This window comes from Symphalangus syndactylus, chromosome 12 (assembly GCF_028878055.3).
Source record: "Symphalangus syndactylus isolate Jambi chromosome 12, NHGRI_mSymSyn1-v2.1_pri, whole genome shotgun sequence".
Classification (NCBI taxonomy): Eukaryota; Metazoa; Chordata; class Mammalia; order Primates; family Hylobatidae; genus Symphalangus; species Symphalangus syndactylus.
This window is the reverse complement of record NC_072441.2, coordinates 83,200,595-83,225,437: the sequence shown is the minus strand read 5'-3', so window position 1 is coordinate 83,225,437 and position 24,843 is coordinate 83,200,595. Positions and strand designations below refer to the sequence as shown.

Below are 24,843 nucleotides of genomic sequence, written 5' to 3'. Positions count from 1 at the left end.
GAGAAAGAATTATACAAGTCCCATGTTTGGTCTATTAATAGCCTGTGTTTGGTCTCCACCACTTCTATCAACATCGTCCATCACATCCAAACAATTGAAAAACCTGTGCCAAATGTTAGGAAACTCACGGCTGTGCTGTTTCTGAAAAACAGCATTTCTACTTCTTATGCCGCACTGAGATGCCAATAGTTCCATGCCAACTGGTTATTTTTCCAGACCATTTCCCTTTATTTATGTTTAAGCTTTTGTATTGTTGAAGCCAAAAGAAGATAGAGAACCTGGAGTAGGTAATTGCTGTTTCTCCTGATTTGTCCTTGAATGAGGCATGGAGGAAATGTTCACTCCCCAAACCTGAATTGAGTAGCTGCAGAGGGGTGGAGAGAGGACTAAGACAGGGGCCTGTCCCTTTCAGACAGTGTTCAAGCTGGTGGATGGGCAGAGTGAGGATGTGGCAGAACACCAGCCCCACCCTTGGAAGGCTTAGGGCATTATCAGCCCTTTCTGTTACTGGTGTGTGGCCTTGGGTAGGCCGGAGTCCCTCTCTAGGTCTTAATTTGCTTGCCTATAGAATCGGGGAGTCAGACTTGATGGCTTAGAAGGCCTCTTCCAGCTAAGTCGAGTGTTGGGTGGAGGACTCACTGTCTCACGTTTGTTGGCAAGGCTGTGGGTGTGGAAGTGGAAGGAAGGTGATGCTGCCCTCAGAATGCTGGCAACTCCGGGAAGCCTGGAAGCATGGCTGGGAAACATGGACAAGGCTGTTCTTTATCTGGGAAACTCCAGAACAGCCTCCAGAGATGTCTGTGGAGCCTGCAGGCGGTTGTTTTTCTCACCATATGTGATTTCTGGGTGTCTTAAAAATTTTCATTTGGCCCAAACATTGCCGGGGTTGGGGGATGATTTTGCCCAGTGTGGGGATGGAAATGGGTTTCCCTCTGAGCATCAGGTGGGGAGAGTGGTTTTCTCCATTTTGGAATTCTCTGACGAAGTTGGAAGCTTCAGCTGGGGCCCTAGTGTTGCAGCAGCTTCTGGTGCAGACAGAGGCAAGGGCTGGAGGGAGGAAAGGGGAAAGGCCAATTGCGGGGGCGATAAGGCTGAGAGACCCAGGGTGGGGAGTTGTCTGTAGGACTTGCTTTGTGTCTTTAAAACCCACATACTTCTCTGTGGCTATCAGGTGATGAAAATCAACATTATTTCAAGTTATAGCCATCTGAAATGAATGTAGCCAGTTCCTTGTAATGAGCTGACCACAGCTCCTGCAGAGAATCTGGGAATCTGTTGTGCGTCTTGTCAGCGATGGCTGGGGCAGGATGGGGAAAGGGAAGCCCAGGCCTGGGACAAGCCCAGCTAGGCTTGTTTGGTTCCAGTCAGCAACCCAGTCTAACAGGGAGCCCACAGCTTTCTGCAGAGCAAAGTGATTTCCTGCTGTTTTATTCATTTGGGGGCCAGATAGGTTTTACTAAGAGAAAACAAAACTACTTCAAAGCAAGCCATCCAGAAAGCACAATTATTTGTTTCAAATATTCTAGAACATTTAAGAAAATGGGGGTTCCTGCAATCTGGATGAAATATGGGGGCCAGATCCTTGGCAGGTGGAGCAGTAAATATTTGCTAGGTGAACCCCTCATAGTGATAGCAAATTGAGCAGCGTTCTGGGAGGTGCTAGGAGGGTGAATAAAGGTTAAGTGTTTCACTGTAACTCTGTACACCCCGGATGCCAGGACAGATTTGGGGGCTGGGACTAGGGACCTTCAGTGTGCTATACAGTTCTCCTGAGATAAAGGTATGGTGTCAGGACCTTCAGAACCTGATGCATAGTGGCAGGTATGCATTCATCAAAGCCGGAGGAGGCTGTAGGGACTTCTTGACACCACAAGAGTAATGTAATTGCTAACTGACCAAGAGCACTCACATTCCACAAGCAGAGGAGGCTAAAAGCTAATCAGGAGCCCATTTTTTATTGGAGAAGGAAACAGTGACTAAGTGACAGGCTTGGAGGTGACTTCCAGGATAGGCATACAGGCTTTTGGAGAACAGATGAATTCAGGGACTGGTTGTTATATTTCCATTAATAGGAAAAGCAGGGTGGGCCGGGCTGCCTGCCCCTGTGAGCATAGGCTGGGAGCCCCAACACCTGCGTTCTAAAGTTTTCTCCAAAACAGCATGCTGTATGATGGGGGCAAGGCAGCCTCAGTGTCCTCGTGGAGAATGAGGGTTGGGGAATCAGCTGATCTCCTGGTGTTCTGTACGTTAATGAGTGTGTGTCCCAGGGAGAGGCTCACTTGTCAAAGACATTGACATAGACACCATGATGCTAAAGTCAGAGCAGGGCTTCACAGAGGCATTCGTTTCACTGGGACCAAGCACCGCAGGCAGATCTTTGAAAAAGAGCCATCCAAAATAGAGTCTCTTCAGGGCTACATTGAGAGGAAGTGAGTTTCCAGTCCCTGGAGATAATCAAGCAGAGACTGGATGGCCACGTGCCAGAAATCTTAGAGAGGAGACTCATGGGGCACTGAACTAGATGGCTTCTAAGCTCCACTGCTTATGTGTATGACTGTCTGTTTCACAGTGTCTCAGGGCTGTAAGGGCAACCCCAGCCTCCTGGCTTCTTTCTTTGTGCCCCAGAGCAGCAATTCTCATTTCTGGCCTGCACATTAGATTCACTGAGATCTTTTTTTAAAAGTTAGTGCCGAGACCTCACTTGCAGAGATTCCGATTTAATTGCTCTGGGGTGGTGCCAAGCCCCTCAGTTCTACAAGGACCTGGGCTGTTGGTGCTTGATGGGCTTCCATCCCACCTCCATCCTCCCTGTAGGGGTGGGGAGTTACAAACCCTTCTGCTCCCATTCTGCCTTTGTATGGAGCCCAAAGGTTTAAGCCTGTTTTTACCGTTCCATATTCATTTACCCAACAAACATTTGTTAAGCGCTTGCTTTGTGTCTGCAAGAATCCTAGGTGGGCCAGCTTTTGGCTACCTTAGGAGCAGCAAGGACCAAACTGCCTTTAAAAAGGCCTCATCATGTATGTTTTCACCTCCTGCACTTAGCACAGTGCCTGGCACATGTCAAACATGTAATAAAAAGTTTGATGGAATCGCATGGAATCTTTGCCAATATTGTAAGTGGGGCAGGAAAATAAATTATAAGCAAGCATGCAGTAGAGAATTCATGATATGCCAGTTCCCCTCTGCCCAGACCTTATAAAGGAAACCATCTCCTTAATTGGGATTATGTTTGTGGCCTGAAGGGGTGACCCATCCAACTGGATATTTTGGGAGTGTGGTCTCCTAAGTGACCTTTTTCTGCCTTCCTTGGGGCATCACACAATGGGAGAGCCAGGGCCTGGGGAGGATCATTTTCTCTTAATTGGTGTCCTGGTCGTCACGCTGGCTTCACTAAACATTAGCAGGCCACCCTCTGCTCAGACCTGAATGCCCTTGTTATTAACTGCATGATGTCCCTCAGACATCAGGTTCCGACTCCTTCTGGGAGTGACAATGTAGAGATCCAGTGAAGTGCTCCAGGGCAACTTGACTTTATGAGTTTTGTGTTGAGACCACTGGCTTCCTTCACTCCACAAGTATTATCTGCCTAGTTTCCCCGTGCCAGGCCCAGTCTGCAGAGATGGTGCAGACCCCAAGCCCTGACCTCAGTCTGTTCACCGTCTATCATACCACTAAAGCCACACAACTGGGGGCTTCTTCAGAGAGCAGGTGGGACCGGTGAGGGCAGGGCCTGCAAGGGTGATGTTCCGGCAATTGCCATCCTGTCTTCGTGAGGTTCCCTCTGGATCAGTGGTGAGAGCACAGGTTCGAATCTAGCCCCCACCTCTTCCTCATCCAGGGACAGTGGGAACGTGACCCTCTCCAGGCTTCAGATCCCTCATCTCTAGAATGGGGCCATGGGTTGTTGTGAGGACCTAACGAAATTAGCACAGTGCCTGGCCTGTGGTAAGTGAATAATAAATGTTAGCTGTTACTTTCATCACCTCTCTTTAGTTTTGATGAATTCGGAATTTCAGGATGGAAGTGTCTACCTGCTTGACATATCTCAAAAATATTGCTCCCTTCCTTCAAATATTCAACATTCAACGAATATTTATTGACTTACTATGTGCCAGACCAGTGTTCTAGGCATGGGGCTCTAGGAGTGAACAAATGCAATGTAAAAATTCCCCACCCTCTGGGGCTGACATTCTGGTGGGGGTGAGAGAACAACATCAGTGGGAAAATGGGGTCAGATGGTGAAAGGTGCTCTGGTCACCCCAGCTGGGCAGTGCCGACGGGGGACACCAGGCATGGCCAGCCTCAGGAAAGGTGTGGGGCCCAGGGCAGACTAGCGGGGTTCCTGGTGCTGAGGTTACCCTGTGTAGTATTAAAGCAGGTAATGGCTCCCAGCTTCGATGGTGGGTATATGGACCCCGTTCAGGGATGGGGGCTGAGGAGGGCACAGGAGGACTGAGGACAGGGCTCCGAGGAGCCACCTGCTCTCGGGTCTAGGTCAGACCCTGCTTCCTGTTGTGGGTCAGCTGGCTCATGATGCCTGGCTGGCTCCTGGGACTGAGAGGAGAGTGTGGATGGTCTCGTCTCAGCTTTCCGCCCACTGGGGATCCACCTCAAGCATCCCCTGGCTGTGGGATTGAGGCGTGGGCCCAGAACAGAAGCTTCATGTAAGAAGGTGACTGGGCTGGAGAAAAGGTGGCAGTGAGGTTTAGCCCCATCTCCAGCCCCTGGGACCTGTGGTAAAGATGTCCTCACCCACACAGTGGGCTCAGGCTGGCAGGAAAGGTTCCTGGAGCTTGGCCTCTAATATCCATTCTTGAGCTCTGCCGTGGAAAGTGCTGGTCACTCGAGCACAAAGGAACCACTTGTGGGTCTTCTCCCTCAGCCCGGGCTTCCTGCCCATTCCTGGCTGTCCCAGCCTGATGTGTCCTCCAGGGCCCCCTGACCTGACCCTTGGCCCATCTCTTCTTGACCTTGCACTGTGGGCAGGACAGAGAGGCCAGGGAGAGTGTCCAAGAGGGAGAGGATGGGATGTCAAGGTGACAGGGCGATGATGGTGAAGAGGGTAGCCTTTGGGACGAGCTCCTGGGAGCTCCTGGACGGGATTCAGGCTCAGCAGTTGGGGTTGGAGGGGGTGGGGAATCCCTGGCATTTGACAAGTGCCCAACACAGTGCCTGGGCGTGGTAAGTGCTCAGTGAATATATGTTGTATGAATGCACGAGTGAATGAATGTTTGGCTATGCAGATTGCAAAGGTGTCTTTCTGAAATGCCTCGGGGATATCTTTATAAATTACTGCAGCCATAAAATGCTGATATTGGGGGTGCAGTGAGCAACTCCAGACTGAGGATCAGCTGCATTTACCTGCACTGACATCTGTATGGCAAGAGAAGGGGTGTTTGGTTACAAGGGAATGCATGCTTCTCTTTGTGTGAAAACAGAACGAGATTTTTCATATGCATGATCTCATCTCATCCCCTAACAGCTGTGAGAAAAGTAAGGGTAGTTCTGGTTTGCAAAGAAGAAGCCAGAGGCCCAGAGAGGGTGAAGGACTGATCCAGTGTCACACAGCTAGTTAGTAGCAAAGGCGTGACTTGAACTCCGGCCTTTTTGTTTCAAATCCTATGTTATTTAGAAAGAGACAAGGAACATCTTCGTTAGCCCCCATGACTAAAAATAGGAAGCTTGCCTTGTTGTGTTTGAGGAGAAGATGGTGTGAGTGGGTTTTGTGGCTGACCGTTTCACACCCAACATTTCATCATCTACAGAAATGCCTGGGAAAAGAAAACTCCTAAGAAAAAAAAAAAAAAAAGGAATGAGTGTTGGACATGTCCTTATGACCTGTTTGTCATGGCATGTGTGCTCGGCACCTTGGTCATCAGGCTTAACTGAACTTCGGAGAAGGTTCTGTCCAGGATTCTCATTTCACTGGGGGCTGAGGCTTAGGAGAAGGAAGCAACTTGTTCAGGCCAGGCATTCGCTACGGAGGAGGCTAAGACCCCTGCGCCCTCGGATCCACACCCTGGGCCTCTGTTCCAGAGCTGTCTTGGCTAGCAAGCATCAGGGTCTTGGCCCTTCTCTCTTCTCAGGCTGGTCAGAGGTCCAGCTGCCCCCTGGAGTCCCCAGAGTCTCCCTTCCCACTCTGACAGCATCGGCTGTCTCTCCTGGTCTCAGGTTGGACAGTCCTGGGAGAGAGAGTGTCTGAGTGACTTCATTCTGTCACTTCATTCATTAGTGATTGAAACAGGGTTCTGTTAGCTGACTTCTAGCAGTGGCCAGGCTGGGAAGCCGCTCTGAGGATGCTGGGAGGGCCAATGGCTGCAATTATTATTATTATTATTGTTATTATTATTTTTACCGAGACAGAATCTTGCTCTGTCTCCCAGGCTGGAGTGCAGTGGTGTGATCTCGGCTCACTGCAACTTCTGCCTCCTGGGTTCAAGCCATTCTCCTGCCTCAGCCTCCTGAGAAGCTGAGACTACAGGCATACACCACCATGCCCAGCTCATTTTTGTATTTTTAGTAGAGATGGGGTTTCACCATGATGGCCAGGCTGGTCTTGAACTCCCGACCTCAAGTGATCCACCTGCCTTGGCCTCCCAAAGTGTTGGACTTATAGGCATGAGCCACCATGCCTGGGCTTGCAATTAAAATAGGGTGCTCCCCCTGGAAAGAGGAGGCTGTGCTAAGATAGGAGCTGAGGATGATGGATAAGAATGAAAGATCCCAAGAACTGGACAGCGTGAGATTGAGGAAGGAGGAAGGCCAGGGCTTGGTGCTGATGTAGAGGGAAAAGAGCCTCAGGTCTCCGTGGAGAACAGCGACCAGTGATGCGGTCTTCCCTTTAGCGGAAGAGGGGCTGGTTTAATTTGCATAGCATTAATTAGCAAGAGTATCTAATTAGGACAACCATTACAGAACCACAGTCATAAGCCGATGTTGAATATCAATCAATTTTGGAGCCTCTCCATGAAATTGAAGGAAAAGTTGACCTTATTAGATAGAAAAGATTTCTAAATCAATTATTTCCCAGATTGAATGCACAAAACACAGTGATGTCAGATGGGCACATCAGACCTTAATTCAGTAAATATGAACTTCAGATGCTATCACCTTTTCCCTTTGGGGGTTTCAGCCAGTGACAGAAATCATGAACGGACCACATATGTGTATAAACCCACACACGCACACAACCATACACATATACTCTTTGTGGGTAACAGCTTGGTTGGGGAAGGAGCCTGTGCATCATTTTCTCAGGTAAGCTAATATTTCAGTTTGGTTCAGTGCCCCTCCAGGACTCTGTAAGCATAGCTTTCTCTTTTTCGCGATGTTCCAAACAATAAAATACATTTAGAACTTCAAAGTCTCTGGGAAGATCTACTACAATCATTACAGTTCTGGCCTGTTTTTGGAAGCTACAAGGCAGGCAATTTATGTGGCTGGCTCAGAAGCTGGGGAACACACTCCATCACCCTCTGCACAGCCTCAGGGGAGGAAAGGCTGGAGCAGCTCTAAGAAGCCTCACTGCAGATATTGGAGGGCCACCAAGGCGTGGCCGCCGGAGCAGGTGGGGTGCTGGGGCACAGGCAGGGCATAGAACCTGGAGGCAGACAGATCTGGGTATAAAACCTGGCTTTTGCAAATCCTGGCTTTGCCATGGTGAGCCACGTCCTTGGACAAGTTACCTAACTTCTGAGAGCTTAAGTTTTCTCCTCTGTAAGAGTGGGTTGATGATGCCATCCTTGCATGGTAGGCCCCTATAGATGTGCTTTATTACAGATTATTGTCATCAGTGAGAAATCACAGATCTGTGAAGGGCTGGCTCGTGGCCTGGAGCAGAACAGGGACCACATGGATGGAGGCAGCTCTTAGGAATTCTGTTGACATATTTTCAGTCGTTTTCTACACTAAAAAAGCTTAAAAATTAAATAATTGGAGGGGCCAGGCGCGATGGCTCACGCTTGTAATCCCAGCACTTTGGGAGGCCGAGGCGGGCGGATCACAAGGTCAGGAGATCGAGACCACGGTGAAACCCTGTCTCTACTAAAAATACAAAAAATTAGCCGGGCGTGGTGGCGGGCGCCTGTAGTCCCAGCTACTCAGAGAGGCTGAGGCAAGAGAATGGCGTGAACCCGGGAGGCGGAGCTTGCAGTGAGCCGAGATTGTGCCACTGCACTCCAGCCTGGGCGACAGAGCGAGACTCCGTCTCAAAAAAAAAAAAAAAAAAAAAAATTAAATAATTGGAAATATACTACATATCGTTTTTGGGTCTGAGTTTATCACTTAATATTCTATCATCAACCATTCTCCATGTCTTCAGATATTCTCTGCAGAAGTGTTTTTTTTTGAGACGGAGTCTCGCTCTGTCACCCAGGCTCGAGTGCAGTGGCACTATCTCGGTTCACTGTAAGCTCCGCCTCCCAGGTTCATGCCATCCTCCTTCCTCAGCCTCCCGAGTAGCTGGGACTACAGGCGCCCACCACCACGCCCAGCTAATTTTTTGTATTTTTAGTAGAGATGAGGTTTCACCATGTTAACCAGGATGGTCTCGATCTCCTGACCTCGTGATCTGCCCACCTTGGCCTCCCAAAGTGCTGGGATTACAGGCGTGTGCAGAAGTGTTTTTAGTGGCTGCGTAGTGTTCCATCACTGCCTGATCTCAAATCTACTTAACCACTTGAAAATTTGTGGGCATTTAGGAATAAATGGCTTTAAAAAATGACTCTCGGCTGGGCGCGGTGGCTCATGCCTGTAATCCCAGCACTTTGGGAGGCTGAGGCGGGTGGATCACTTGAGGTCAGGAGATTGAGACCATCCTGGCTAACACGGTGAAACCCTGTCTCTACTAAAAATACAAAAAAATTAGCCTGGCGTGGTGGCGGGCGCCTGTAGTCCCAGCTGCTGGAGAGGCTGAGGCAGGAGAATGGCATGAACCCGGCAGGTGGAGCTTGCAGTGAGCTGAGATCGTGCCACTGCACTCTAATCTGGGAGACAGAGCGAGACTCTGTCTCAAAAAAAAAAAAAAAAGTGACTCTCATCAAATGGGATATAATTCCTAAGTATTCCTGTCTGTTAAGGATTGTTATTCCATGTTGAAAAGTTCTGAGTCACGGGGCAGAAGGGTTGACCAGTTGACCACTGGATTCTCTCTGTTCTATGAGCCCCTTATTGGTCCTCAGATAGGAGTGAGTGGGGGCAATGCGTGTGGCAGGTACCCTATCCTGGGAGGTATGGCAGCCCTGTGTCACTGCCATCCCCCAAGGAACCATATCAATTTCAAGCTTCATTGATGTTCAGGCAGCAAAGAGAAGATGCTAATTCAACATTTTACCAAGTAGAAAACATTCCTAGTTCAGCCAGACTTCTTTGACACGTTTTCCAGCTATTAAAAGCGGTTGGTTAATTTTTTTTTATTGACATGCGATGGAGAATGGAAAGAAATATGTAAGATATCGAGAGTCCCTGTTGATCCAGCACACAGCTTGGTCATCCCACGGGGCTGGAGCTGGCCAGGGAGGTTGTACTGGCCAAAACCAAGAAGCAGGTGGGAGTTGCCTGTTCATATAAAGGTTCTGAGCTTTAGGACAAAAGGAAGAGGCTCAAAGGAGAGAGAGAGCATCTGGCCCCTTTCCCTTCACTGCTTCCTTTAAAATGATGGAAATAGACTTGGATTCTGATGTCAATTCATTGCTGCCAAAAGAAATAAATAAGAGGCTGAAATGTGCAGCTGATCCTAAATCCTTCCCGGGGAGGTATGATGCTCCCAGATGCTTTCAGACCCCTTTGAAAAGAAAGTTATGGTCATTTCTGGCTGGAAAACATTGTGAGCTGTCCCCAGTTGATTCATGTAGGGAGGTTTGTCTTACCCTAATACAGTCTGAGTGTTCCTGAATTCACCATTTGCTCTTTTCAGCCCCATCTGGGTCTTGTGTTTGGGTAGCATTTCAGGCATCAGGCAGTGCTTGTGAAGATCAAAACGTTTTGAGGGCCAGCACTGTGCTCACGTTGGACCAGAACAGCACCAGCCCTCCTTAGGCCCCCATACATGTGTGCTGAGTAAATGATTGCAGGCTGCTCTTCATTGAACTGTGGAACGTGAAGAGGCTAAAAGAAGACTGGCTTATGTGTAGATCATCTTATGCATAGCAAATAATGGAGACCTATTCCCATAGTTGGACGACCCCATGCAATGTGGAAAGTCAGAGTTAGTGAATAAGCCAGATCAGAAGCTTCTGGTGTATATCACTGTATATATAGAATCTAGCACACTGTTGGATAGCTAGCAAGTGGTCAGCAAATGAGAAGTGGTTGAAATTTTTGTGAAAGAGTGAATGAATTAGTTACTTTATTAGTTTTCTTTATATCTCCAGTGGGCCTCAAGAACTGTACCAATGAAATGAATGGGGAGATTAATAGATATCAGGGAGAGCACTTTCATTCCATCTCAGCACACAGAGTGGGGCCGAGAGCATGGACCTGGGCACTTGGAAGTCCTGGGTTCGAGTCCCAAGCCCTCCTCTCATTCTTGTGGTTGCCATATTGGACATACTGCCTCACTCCATAGATCTCAGCTGCTCCTCACATCTGCCTCTGAAAGCTGTCTCTGACCCATCCACAGTGTCCTCCCTCCCTTGAGCTCCCCTAGCTCTACTGTAGGTTTCACTCTGGCAATTGATCATATTCTACCTTACCTTGTTGTCTTAAGATGTCATTTAGGCCTATTTAAATGGATGCTTCCCATGTTTCTAAGTTGTTTCCCATTGGAGAGTGTGCCTGAGGGCTTGTGGGCAGTGCTCTGTACTGCAAGTCAGAGGCCTTGACTTTGAATTCTGGCACAAGCCACCCACCCTCCTCTGGGCCTCAGCCTGCAGTATCTATAAGGTAAAAGGCCGAGGGCTGTTGCGAGGATGGATGAGAACAAATACATGAAACCACCCTGTAAGCTGTAAGGTGCCTTCCAGAAATCAGGCATCATTCTTCTAATGACCAACTCCCTGAGGAAGGGGATGTTTCTTTTGTGGCGTGCACCACTCGGGACCAAGTGCAGGGCCACCACACACACAGTCACTGCTTGGAAATGCTTCCTGGATCTCATCTGCTGCCTTTGCTCAGGGCTGTGTTCCCGCCTTGCTTTGGAACTAGGAGCTATCTCTACTTCCAGCTTCAAAATGCCCAGAGGTGCACCGAGTTCCAATCCAGACACCCTGATTTGTAGAGGATGCAAAGTAAATCATAAGGGTAGTTAACACTTACTTGGCCAGGCACTGTTCTGGGCACTTTGCATACATTAACTCCCTTATTTTCACAACAGCCCTGTGAGGTAGTCCAGAATATTATCTCCATCTGACACAGGAGGCATGCTGGTGCAGAGAGGTGGAGTGGGCGTTCTAAGGTCATGTGGCCCTAAGTGGCTGTCGCAGGGCTGGGACCCAGCAGTCTGGCCCCAGAGGTCATGCTCTTAACCACACTTCTCGGGTTCTCCAAGCTGCCCTGGGGCTGAAAGGCTGCAGTGGAGGCCACAGGGCTCACGTCCCCCACCTAATCCCTAGCAGGAGGGACGCTCAGGGTCCTTCTCCTGCCAGGACCCCTCTCTGCTCCTGTGCTCCCCGGCTTCTCTCTCCAGTAGCTCCTCTGCCGTCCCTGCCTCCCTCCCCTGCCCTTGGCCTAAGCCAGGAGATGAGAGCAGCTGCCGGGACATTCAAATTCATTCCTGAAAGAATTCTGCTTCCGAAATCCTCCGGTTTGGGTTTAAGAGAAAACAGAGGCCCAAGCTGGCGTAATATTGATGCCCAAACCATGTAATAGCGGCACAACAAAGAATGATGTTCATATGAGTTATGAGCATGGAAGCACAAATTCTAAATAACACATCAGCAAACTGAATCTAGCCGTGTATAACAAACATAATACATCGTGCCCAAGTAGGGTTCATCCCAGGAATGCAAATACGACTTAGCCTGAGAAAACAGAGGCTCAAAGGGGGCAGCTGCTGAGACAGAGCCAGCCCAGGCACAGCCTAAGGCTTTTGTGGGGCTCAGGCTGACTTTGTGCTACACCTGCTCCTAGGAGGGGCTGGTAACAGTCCCTCCTGTGTCCCCACCCCTTCTCTTTTACACAGACACAGAATAAAGTGAGACACTGCTTTCCCTGCACTCCCTAATTCTCTCTCTCCATTGTTCCTGCAGGACTCCATGTTTTCGTTGGCCCTGAAATGCCTTATCAGTCTGTCCACCATCATCCTTTTGGGCTTGATCATCGCCTACCACACACGTGAAGTCCAGGTAGGTGCCCCTGCCTCACCCCTTCATGCAGCAGCTGATCTTTTGGCCTTGCTCTGAGCCGAGCCCATCCCCACCCCCAAAACCCACTCCCTTAGCAGCTACTTGGGTGATTTTACAAGACGGTGCCCAAGATCGTGGCTCTTCTCTTCTGGTTTGGACCCAAATGGGAGAGGAAACTGCGAGGCTGCCCTGTGGCTTGGGAATAACTGTTAAGTTCTCTTCAAAGTGGGGATCCCAGAGACAAACGTAGGGCTTCATGCTGAGTGAGGCTGCCGTATTCAGGACCCTCACTGAGCACTATCGGACTGGGAGAGCCCCTGATGCATTGCTCTGCCTTTTCTGTCTCTTGTCCTTTCTGAACTTGGGCCGCTGAGTTCATCCCTTCAGTGAGGCAGACCTGCCTCGTGTACCCCCACATATGCTGCACAAAACTCCATCAAGGAGTCTGCTTTTTGTGAATGGTGTGGGCTTCACCCTTGTGGGTCCAGGCTGGGGGTGTCATTTTCTAGACAGAGTAAGAGTCTGCTGTGGCCGAGAAGGCCTCTGTTTCTTGCTGCCCAGGAGTGACTTGGTACCCAGAGGAACATTGGCTGGGCCTGCAGGGCGCACTTCCAGTTTGGCTGACATAGGGAGGATGGTTCAACCTGGGCCAGGAGGGTCAGACAGGAGGGAACAGATCTGAGGCATCTTTGGTGACAATGAGCTTCCCCCAGCCCCCGGCCCTTCAGGCTGACCTGCACTGCTGTGGACCTGAGCAGTTCTAAACTATCCAGATGTTTTTCCTCATGTGCATGTGAATCTGGAAACCATCCTGGTCCTTTGGCTGGAGGAGCACAGATAGATTCACATCTGGGCAGCAGGCGAGAGACTGACGAAGACCAGAGCTCAGAGTCAGAAAAACTGGGGTCAAGTCTCGGCCATGACCTTTTTTCTCGGTGTGTCTTTGGCCAGCCCTGTGACCTTCCTGGGTCTCGATCTTCTCATCTAGAACATGGGGCCTTTATTCCAGCTCTGCTGAGCTGTTGTGAGGATGGGATGAGGAGGGCATGGGAGAGTGCTTTGTGAAGCGCTATTTAACAACACCGTTCAAATCCAGTTCGTTTTGTTACTCGGCATTTTCAGGGTGGAGCAGCTGTGCGGATGCAGGTGGGAGTGCCTCCTCCTCCTAGAGAGTCTTGGCTTTTTGTCCGAAGGTCAGGGGCCACTGTGGCTGGCTGGGACATGGAAGCCTTGGCTCCAGGCCACCTTGGCAGGGCTGCATTCTGTCGATGACTAGAGAATACTGACCTGGATGCTGGGACTCTTTAGCCTCTAAAGGGTTGCAGGTGCTTGGACAGGGGCTGTGCCTGTGCAAGATGCCACCAGGCAGCTTCCTTCATGGAGTCTGAATTGGACAGCGTGGTGGACTTTAACTCAGACCATTGTCCAGTCAGCCCCAGAAAGGAGCCGGGAGTACAGGCAGGGAGGACTAGGGCCACGGAACCGAGACAGGACAGAAGTTGACAGTCTGGGCTCCGGCCCTGGTTCCACCCCACCCAAAGCCAGCCGTGGGACCCAGGCAGTCCCTCAGTGTCCATGTTCTCATTTGTAGGGAGACTGTATTACTATGTGTCACCCTGACCTGTGTGGGGAGGTGTCACACACACCAAAGAAAAAAGGCAGAATCATAAAACTCAGTTATGACCCAGGCTTGAGGAAGGGATAGAAGAGGAGCTGTTCTGAGCCTCAACTCCACACTATGGTGGTGCTAAGCCTGATTACTTCCTCTTTCTGCTCCAGGCATTGGGGTGGGTAGAGCCAGGTGTCCCTCCCTCTGATGCTCCTGAGGTCCTTGTTCCCAGTCCAGGGCCTGCAGCCCTAGCTCTCAGCCTGTTCTGGTCCAGCTGCAGCTTGACTCAGTTCCGGCCTGGTGGCAGGGTCATGTTGCTGACAGCCCAGAACCTGGCTGGGTACCCATTGTCCCATGTCCAGCTCATGGCCAATCTCTGTTTCAGCCCTAATCACGGGCAGTAGATGATGCTATTGGGGGTCATTCATTTTGGCCTGACACAATTTGGAGAAACAAAGTGAAATCAGTTGTGTTGAATCCTGACTCTGGGGCTCAGTTTCCCCATCTGAAGTATGGGAACCACATCACCCACTTTGCTGAACTCTTGCAGGGGTTGGGAACAGTGTAAAGAGTGGGCTTTCACAGAATGGAAACTTTGGTCCCTTTCCTGTGACCTTTGTCCCACTGCTTCTAGCTGGGCCTTGCGCTTACCAGCTGGGTCTACCAGGTGGTCACTATCATGACTGCCTGGTACTGGCAGGTGGCTGGGCTTCCTCCTGCTCTGGCCCAGCCCTGCCTGTACCCTGAGCTCCCACCACCCAGCCCCTTATCCTCCCTGCAGCCTCTGTCACTTGAGGAAAGTCACCAAAACCGGCTTCCTCTGTGCCTCTTACCTTTCCAGTAAAGTTCTTTCTGTGCCCAGCTGAACCTTCTCTTGCCAGAGGGAAATGGGAACAGTCTAGGCCCAGAGAGTCAGCGGGAGGGAGGTTCCCACAGAGCGCCCTTGTATATACCTCACTGGGCCATATTGTAGTTTTCTGTTGGGTGTCTTTCTTCCCTACCTCAGGGACAGTTATCTTTGCATTAATCTTTGCATTTCCAGAGACTTATAGTGTCTGACAATATACTCTTCTCGGCAGAGTATAGCACATTTGTAGCACGTTCTTTGAATGGAAAGCATGCTGAGTTCAAGGTAACTATTTTCCAAAGCCGGTCATACCTTGACTTAGCTTTTTGGTCTCGGGCCTCAGTTTCCTTATCTGTTACTTAGCCCCCCAATCTTGTAATTCTCTGATTTAGGTCTGGCTGCTCAGCCAGCTGGGGAACCTGCTTCCTGCGAGTGGAGGAAGGAGTTATCCCAAGTGTGACTGATGAAGTTATGCAGAGGCGAGTGCTTAGCAAGTACCCTTCCACAGGGAAAGGCCAGCTGCTGCTCATCTGTTGTGAAGCAGGCAGGGCAGGGGGTGGCTGCCGCATCTCCCCTTTGGGTGATGTCAGAACCTTTGCTAGGAATCTGCTCACAGCTTTCCTCATCCACCGTGGTTCCTGATCACCTGGCTAAATTTTAGCACGGACCAGACGATCATGTCCCCGTCTTCCCCAGCCTTGCCCCAGAAGCTCACACCCAGGCCCCAGGCCCTAGGCCCTGCCCAGCACACATGCGAGGCTGGGAGAGTACCTTTTAGAACAGTATTCTTACTTGTTCATTTAGATGGCTTGACTTTTTCAGGAAGAAAAATTCTGAAACACTGTTGGGTAACTCTCATCCAAGCTGGGTAATTTATAAGGAACATAAATGTATTTCTCACAGTTCTGGAGATTGGGAAGTCTGAGATTAGGGTGCCAGCAACTTCAGTTGTCTGGTGAGGGCTGCTTTCTGCTTCCAAGATGGCGCTGCACTGCTGCATCCTCAGGTGGAAGGCAGGAGGCTGAGGGACTGAACACTGCATGGGGCCTCTTTGATACGGGCCTTAATCCCTTTCACAAGGGAGGAGCCCTCATGGCCTCAACATCTGTGAAAGGCCCCATCTCTTAGCACTACCACATTGGCAACATCTGAATTTTGGAGGGGACACGTTTAAACTGTAGTGCCCATCTAGTGCAGGAACCCCAGGGCCTCTGTGTGTGCTGCTGTGACGGAGCTGCTGGCCACCCTGGGAGAGGCTGCCCTACCAATGTCTTTAGAAAGCCCGCTCTTCTGCCGAGAAGAGGCAGCTTCCTGGAACTTGCCCCCTGGCCTGGTTCTGCTTCTGGAGCAGGGAAAAGAAGGGGTTGGTTTCCCGCGTGGCAGCCTCCATTGTTGCAAGATGGCACCCCACCCCATCTCTCCTCAGTCTCCCTCTCTGTTGGCGTTTTGGAGCACAGACCTTTCAAAGACTCGGGCACCTCTTTTCCTCAGGCCAGTGTGTCCGGGAGAGAAATGAAACCACAAGAAGCAATGCATTTTGTTTATTTACCAAAACACTGACGGAAAACCATGCTTTCCCTTGGAGAGTCCATTTACTTCTGTGGTTTAGCTCTCACCAACAGCTCTCAGACCATGCTAACCCCCTCCCCAGGTTGCAGGCTCACGTTTTAGATGCCACTGGCAGCCCCTGGCTCCACACACAAAACACTGAACTCCTCTTGCTCCCCAGTATCCTCTCCTGCCTTGCCCTTGATGACCCACCAAGTGCAGTCATTGGTTCAGCATCTATTTAATAATGTTCTTCTAGCTGCAGAGCCCGGGACAGAAGCCCAGTTCTCTAGACGAGAAATTCAGAATTCACCATTGCTTCTCCCAGGGGTCGGCAGCCTTGAGTGAATCTATGGCTCTAATGAATGGCCCTGGTGCCATCCTGGAAGGCAGGCTAGCAGGCAGAATCCCAAAACTCAGTTATGACCCAGGCTTGAGGAATGTTCTCTACTGAGAACGTAGACTTCAGAGCAGCCCAGCTTGGTGCGAATCATGCTGTTTGTCACATTTTAGTGTGTAGGTGGCCTTTAGCAAGTTACTTAATCCTTCTTAGTCTATTTCCTTTCTGTAAAATAGGACTAATAACCATACTGTGGAGGCCACAGCAACTCCATCTTGGATGCTGATCCTCCATATTGACTTCGGATTAACCCAGTTTCGGGAAAGCCTCTAAGATTTCTCCTTTATCTACTGTTTACTGTAAGTCCTGCCCTTAGACAAATTGCTTCTGAAGCACATATACACCTTCCCTCTGGTATCTAATCCCTGGGGCTAGGGGGTCGTGATGCAGGATCCACCATCTTGTCTTACTGCCGCCGGAGACTGTGGCTTTTGTTCATAAGTCCCCATTGAATGTTTCTTTCTGAGAAACTGGATATATCAGCCCCTTTCTTCAGCCTCTCAGCTTCCTCAGCCTTTAGCGGTAGGTTTGCATATGCCTACCCACCCGGAACCAGTACCTACCAGAAAAGGTTATTGTACAGATTAAATTAGATAATATATGCAGAACTCCTTAGCTTAAGTAAGAATGTGTTTGTCTGGCTGACAGAGTGGAAAGGATACCCCAGACAGAGGTCTCAGAGTAAACAAAGGCTCTGAGATGGGGAACTGCAGAGCACACTGGGAATGTCTCAAGGACAGGGTCCTGGGTAGGGGGGTGAGTTCACTATGGAGGGTGGGAAGGACCTGTAGGGACTTGTTTGCCTTGCTGAAGGGTTTTGGAATGTCCTGTAGGCAGCAGCAGAAACTATGAGAAGGTTTCAAGCTGGGGACGGAGATGATCAGATTTACATTTTAGACGGCACTCTTCATCTGCAGCATGCAAATATAGGAAAGGCCAATTTCAGAGGCAGAAGGACAGTGGGAAGCACATCATCATGGGCCAGGCGAGGGGTGTTGATGCCCAGAGCTGGGGCAGGAGTGAGGAAGGGAGGATAGGAGGGATCCAGTGCCCCTGGGAGGAAGTGCCTGGCTCAGAGCCCCAGACATGGAATAGGGTGGGTTGCAGACACATTCACATCCAGAGGCATGGAGCAGAGCCTGGCATCCTTAATAAAGTTGCAGGGATGGGAGGTGAGGTCCCTACATCCAGGCCAATGCCGGGCACATAGCAGGTAGTCAGTGAATGTTTGTTGAATTAAATTGAAGAGACTTCTGTGACCCAGGATGGGATATAGAGCAGTGGCAGGGTTCCTATAATCCAGTCCCGGAATGGGAGCTGCAGAGATCATTAATTTCAATTTGTGGTTCTTGGCCATATTCAAAGTAGAAGGCATCAATCAGATCAATGGGGTGGAGATCCACTCTTGCCTGGGGACATGAATCCCCTCAAGATCTAGCGTTGGTCTCAGATGTTTCCAGTCTTCTTCAAACTCAACAGAAACATAACGGTAGTAACAAACTATGGGCCTTCAACCTCATGAATTTGAAATACAAGGGACCAAAAAAAAGGGAGGCTTTTAATTTATTAGGTATATAAAAGTGGATATTTTCATTAAATACCAATAGAGTTCTGAGCTGACAGGGAAATTACTTGAAATTACAGGACATAAATTATAGGAAGCCTCACTCCCTGTGGCATGAGTGCTCTGTGGATGGGAGTGTCCTCCTGGGTGCGTGTAATGTGCTGTCACAGGGACATGGGTGTCTGTAATGCAGGAGGTGTTGCTGGTCCAGGTGCTTTGGGGTCCCACCGCTAAATGAGTTAGTGGTATCTTCCCCTGAAAGAACAGACAGGACAACTCACACTGCGTCTTGCTCTGTGCCCTCACCCTCCCTTCTCCCCGTAAAAGAAAGCAGGCTCAAGTCACATCCTGAATGTAACCTGTAAGGTGTCCTGGCACTGAGAGACAAGATATAATAGCAGAGCATGTACTGACCTCTCTAAATTTTCCAACCTTAGTACAGCCTATAAAAGTGGTGTATTCGTTTATTTATTCAACAAACATTTATTGTAGGACTACTTTGTGCTAGGCATTGAGAATCCAGAAATAAAGCAGACCTGATTCCTGCCTTTGGAAATTGGTTTGTCCTAGACCTTTATCCACTGTGACCCAGGGTCATAAGTGCCATAATATGAGGGTCTGTGAAACACCAAGTGGCCACGGAGGAGGGAGGGATGCATTTCTCCGAGAGGCTAGGCAGGTTTCACGGGGAGATGATGCTGTGCCCTCTATTTACCAGGAGCAGAGACCTTGTATGCTCAGGACAAAGCTGGCCCAGAGCATTTCAGGAGAGGAAAAAAAGAGAAGGAAGCTGTGCCTGTCCTCCGAAGGGAGGTGGAGGCTGCCCAAACCCCCCACGTGGGGGCTAGAGTCCCTATCCTTCTTCAGACACCTGGTAGAGGTTTCCTAAGGGCGTCTCTGGCTGATTGGTTGATGAATTAGAAATACCTTCATTGAACCTCCGAGATCTTGAGACCCCCAGACAGACTTCTCAGCCTGGCTAGGTCTGAGCATTTCAACTCCTTAACTCAGATGTGATGAGCAGATGGAAGGAGGGAGCTCGGGCCACTCGTACTGAAGGGGAGGAGACCTCCACAAGGAAATTCCAGATGGAGGCCTCCTCTGCCGGGTTTACATCCCTCTCCTGTCCCACTGTCATGAGTGTGCCCCTGGTTGATCACAGCACACAAGGGAAATTGAAAATGGGGAATGTGTTCCAGGGAACAGCGACCGGCGATGGGGATTCACTGAGCGCTGCTCTTTGGGCCTCGGCCTCCTACCCGGCCCCGCTGTGCACAGTGGGGCTAGAAAGAAAGGAAGAAATAGAGAGAGGAGCTACGCCACCAACCGGGCCCGAGAAGCCAGAACACCATGGAATAAATCCTTGTCAGACTACACTTTGAAGACAGAAAGCTCAGAGGCTGATACGTTAGCAAGCGCCTCAGAGACGACGGCGTGGCCGCATCTTGTCTAGCGCTTTGTATTTTTTAGAGGGTTTTCACGTCTATGAGGCCTTGGGCCTGGCCGCCTTCACCTTTTTGCCTTTTAGGTTTCAGCATAGATATTTCCTCCTCCAGGAACTCTCTCTGGCCATCATCCTCCTTCCCTGACCCCAAGGTGCCCCTTCTAGGAATGGACCTAGCACCGGCTCTTACTTGTCCCTGCGTTTCTTATGTTGGTTGTGAATACTATTTCTTGCCTGCAACTCCCTTCTCCGATTGTGGGCTCCATGGCAGTGGGGACTGTATTGGATTCACTGTTGGACCCCCCAAAGGCATGAGAGTGCCTAGCACATAGTAGGTGCTATTCAATGAGTGTAGGCTGAACAAATGAATGAATGAATGACAAAGCTGGGGTAGGCATGGCAGATTTACTCTCTCCTTATTCTAAGGAGAAAGCGGAGCCTCTAACAGGCTGAGAGCCTGACCTGAAGCCCACAGCCCTGGCATCTGGCCCGTGCTTTCTGCATCCTAAGGGGCTGCGGGTCTCAGCGGGTTGCCCAGTGAGCTGGCTGTGCCCACTGTGGCCCTCCCTGCCACTCTCTGGGAGGCCCACCTCGATCCCGGCACCTTTTCACTTGGATCGGCCGCTGGCCATGGATTGCCATGGTTACTACACCAGCCCTGGCAGTCTCTGTGTGACATTTTGGTTTTATTTGCTAAACATTTAAACACTTGGGCTTAACCCTTTCTGCCTCAGAGGGGGCTTTCCTGCCCCTGCTCCCCGTCCCTTAGGTGTGAGGGCCCCCTGCCGCTCTCCCTGGCCCTGGCTGGCGTCTCTGATGGGGTGGGTGTGCTGGCAGTGGCAGCAAGGCTTGTTTCGCGGCTGCCTGTATTGACTTTCTGTTTTGTCTCTGGGGAATGTCATCCTGGATCATGCTCTCACTGGGAGGTGCTGTGTCCGTTAACAGGTGTGAAAAGCCCTGCTCCGGGCATGTTAAGGCTTGACCTTCCCGTCAGCTGGGGTTCTGTTGACTTCCAGGGAAACGCCTCTTGCCAAGTCCTCCAGGAGCTTCCTTAGCTCCAGGAGTTCAGGACAGGGGGCGGTGGGGGGAGAGGGTAGTCATCTACCCTTGAACCCTGGCAGGAGGACAGAGGGGAGACTGGTTTCGGGAAGAGTCCGTGTTTGTGAATGGGAAGGCGGTGCGTCGCCTGGCCTCCCACGCCTCCTCCCCTGTGGGCTCAAGATGAAGGCTCCCGGGAAGAGGAGGCGGCCCAGGAGGCTGAATCCACCCAGCTATGTGTTACCTTGGAAACCACACACTTGTCCTCGCCCTAGGCCATGTGAAGTGAGGGGGCCGTGGACACGCTTCTCAGGAAGCTTCCAGTGTAATTCAGGATACAAAACATCACAGTCCCAGCATGGGCAGCTGAGAGAATGAAAATGTTCAAAACAAAAACAAAAACAAAAAAAAAACAGCCTAACACCTGCCCCGCCCAAGGGGCTCCCACCCCAGCAACCCTCTGCCCATTCTACATGGGACGAGAGGCCAGGGCCAGTTTGTCTGGGATGCTGATCACTTGCGAGCTTGGACAAGCTACTTGTTTTAGCTCAACCTCAGTTGTGTTGTCTGTAAAGTGGGCAGATTAGGCCAGATGATCTCTGGGAACTCTGATTGTAGCCAGAATTCCATGTCTGAGGGACACTGCGTGACAAGGAGAGGAAAATGTCGGGAGAGTGGCTGTGAGCGGTTTTTGGTAACAATGACTGACCTGGTTTGTGTTCAGGAGGCCCTTTGTGGGTCTGTCCAAACGACTTCTGTCCCTTCTCTTAATAGCCTTGCCTCTGCCCAGTCACAGAGCTGGCTGTCCCCTAAACACAGCCTCAAACTTGACATAGAAAACAATAATAAAGACAGCTCTTGGGCTCCAACATCTTAAAGTTTAAAGGTGACTCCTCTTGAGTCTCTTACACACAGGAGCTGGTCAGACAGCTTGAAGTTTTCAGGATAATAGAGTAAGTGGCCGAGTCCCCTGCCTTAGCACTCTATTCCAGCCTCCTTCCGTGAACGCAGACTCCCACTTCTCCAAAGTCATGGGGAACAAGTGCTCAGCTTAATAGAATATTCTGTTTCTCCATCATTCTCAGCAAACTATCGCAAGGACAAAAAACCAAACACCGCATGTTCTCACTCACAGGTGGGATTGAACAATGAGAACACATGGACACAGGAAGGGGAACATCACACACCGGGGCCTGTTGTGGGGCAGGGGGACGGGGGAGGGATAGCGTTAGGAGATATACCTAATGTAAATGACGAGTTAATGGGTGCAGCACACCAACATGGCACGTGTATACATAGGTAACAAACCTGCACGTTGTGCACATGTACCCTAAAACTTAAAGTATAAAAAAAAAGAAAAAAAAGAATATTCTGTTTCTCTGAGAGTGCCAAGGTGTGTCATCCATGACTTTTTCAAAGTTAATCCGTTCTATTTGGTTTTGTTGTTACCATTTTTCAATGATGATCATTTCCCCTGTGGCAGCAGTTCTCAATCAGGGGTGTGCCTCAGATCCCCTGTGTCATGTCTGGGTCCTGCACAGGCAGGTGAACCCCACTGCCTGGGAACGTGTGTTTTGACAGCACCGCAGGGGGTCCAGTGCACACTCCTGTTAAGAAACATGGCACTCAGTTAAGCTCAGGGAGGCCAGCATCTTCCCAATCATCCCTGCAGCCACCCCGGCTGTGCCTAACAAAGAGCACTGTACATAGTAGGACTCAGTGACTCCTGGGGTAAGGATCATTGACTCTCTGAGGATTTGTAAAGTTGGAAGGCACTGTCGAATCTTTAGTGTTTGGAGGCTTCTATGCAAGTGTCGTTGCATTGTGCTATCAAGAAAATTCTGATAATTCTAGTTCCCTGTTGAGTACGAATCTAGTAAAATGACATTTTCTTGTTTTTAAGAGAAAAAATGGCAAAATCACCACTGCTCAAATTCTCCAAAACCCAACAATTGGACAAGGAAAAGAGATAAACTGCCCCTGATTTACCTTTGAATTAAAGAATTCGATGCAATTCAATTGAGCAGTTTTGTTTCCTCCAAAGGCATCTCCCATACAAACCTGTCCTGTTAGCATGATGGTGGGAGAGACACTGAGCCTGCGGTCCGTAGACCTGGGTCCAAGTTGAGACTTGTTCATTTAAAACACTTTTTAAAACTTGTGGTAAAATATACATAACCTATAATTTAGCATTTTAACCATTTTTAAGTATACGGTTCAGTGATGTTAAGAACATCCTTATTATTGTGTAATTGTCACCACCATCCATCTCCAGAACTGACTTTGTCATTTTCTATGTGGCCTTATGTGCCCCCACCAAGGCTTGTGGTGAGCTCTCTTTGCACATCATCTCCACAAGCATCTCCCACTTTGTCAGCCCCTAAACTTACCTTTACCCTGTCCCATTGCCCTAACGTCATGGGCTGCGGTTCTGATTCCAAGTTTAGATTGGAGAAGTGGTTGGTAATCCCACAGGTGGTAATAGTGGCGCCTCTATCTCTTGATCTCTCATGTGCTGGGGACTGTGCCTTTACTTTATCATCTTAGTGATTCCTGGTGACAGTCCCGTAGTTAGGCTCTGTTATCATACCCCCTTTATAGATAAGGCAACTGAAGCAGAGAAGGTAAGACATGTGTCCGCAGTCATGCGGCTGGTGAGGGCAGAGGGTTTTGAGGTCAATTGTTTGAGTTGACCATCTCCAAAGCTAGACAGGTTGCCCTGCCTGGGGGAGAGAGGCCCATCCTCAAATTACCTCTTCTACCCCTGGTTCCTACAATGGCTAGAAGCAGCCTAGAAGGTGGGCTGAGTCATGGGGACTTCCCTCCATCAAGGGTGAATATTAGGAAGCCTAGGGCTGAAGAGCAACCCAGTGTTGGTCCAACCTTGCAGCAGCTCTGGAGGCCCTCATCCTAGCCACACCCCCACCTTGGCTGTGCCTTGTGGTGGCTCCTCTGCCTATTAAAATCCCTTCCTTCTCCTGGTTTCCCTATTGTCCTCCCCTTGGGTCCAAGGCATGCCTCAAGGATGAGGCCCAGCACCCTTGGGGAGGTGGAAGGGCAGCCATCTCAGGGTAACCTGCCCAGCCATCAGAACTGGGACCTGCTTCAGTTTCTCTGCCTTCCCTTCTGATCCCAACTAGGCTAAGGTCTTCCTTGAAGCCTGGCTGAGCCCCATACTGGGTCTTGTTCTTTCTTGCCTCCCTGCCTTCTGAGGGGCTGGCTTCTACTTCTGCTTGCCTGGAGCCACAGTGTCCCTGACAGTCCCCAGGCCCTGCCTGTATCAGGCCTGCCTCTATCCCCAAGCCATTGTCTGTCTGGGCTGAGTCTGGTCTTTCCCTTAGACCTGTGCCTTGGGCTGCCAGTGGCCTGGGTAGGTCAGGCTTCAGCAGCCCTCCTGTTTCCCTGCCCATATTTTCCCCTGCTTCTGCCCATTCCTATGGTAAGGTGCCAGCAGCCTTCCACCCAAGCTCCCCTAAGCTGTACCCAGGACTTCCCTAGATTAAATGCCCCCACTTCCCTGGTGTAATCATGTCAATAATCCTGTTTCCACCCTGATCTTGCTACTCTGAACAGGATCTGCTTTGTCCATAGCAGCCCAGGGATCTGGTGACACACTGACCCTTACGCACCACTGGGATCAGGTCAGTACAGAGGGCACTGACCTGCTTTCTCACTTTGTTACTGCAGCCAAAGACAGCCAGTGACTTTACGCTTTCATGGTAGCCTGTTAGTTTATATTGAATTGAATATTTACTAAAACCCCTCTGTCTTCTCATGAGCTGCTAAGCAGCTCCCCACCCTCTGCCCCCTCAATCTCCCATCCTTGCTAATACCGTTGGCTTTTTAGGTGAGAACTGTACCTTTCATTTTCTTCTGTTATGTTTCCCTGCAGCTGTTTTGGCCCTTTGTTCTAGTCTGTCCAGGCCTTTCAGCATCTCACTCAGCAACACGTATTTGGGGGCCTCCCAGCTTCCTGCCCTCCCACATTTGATGAGCCTGAGTATAATAGCTTCATCGAAACCATTGATACAAATGTCGAACCAGAAGTCAAATCTGGGAGGTAAACTTTCTTTGGTTGGACTAAAGACAGGAGAAGTAAAGAAGAAAAT

At 50.0% G+C, this 24,843-nt stretch overlaps 1 protein-coding gene across 6 annotated transcripts in view; it reads left to right on the top strand.

Annotated features, from left to right (window-relative positions):
• The window catches only part of KCNN3 (potassium calcium-activated channel subfamily N member 3), a 163,298-nt gene that overhangs the window by 36,222 nt on the left and 102,233 nt on the right, over positions 1–24,843 (top strand). For all 6 annotated transcript variants that reach the window (XM_063626460.1, XM_063626459.1, XM_063626461.1 and 3 more), the window contains exon 2: positions 12,189–12,284. In XM_063626460.1, coding sequence (XP_063482530.1) covers positions 12,189–12,284 — 96 coding nt within the window. The remainder of the gene's footprint in view (positions 1–12,188; positions 12,285–24,843) is intronic.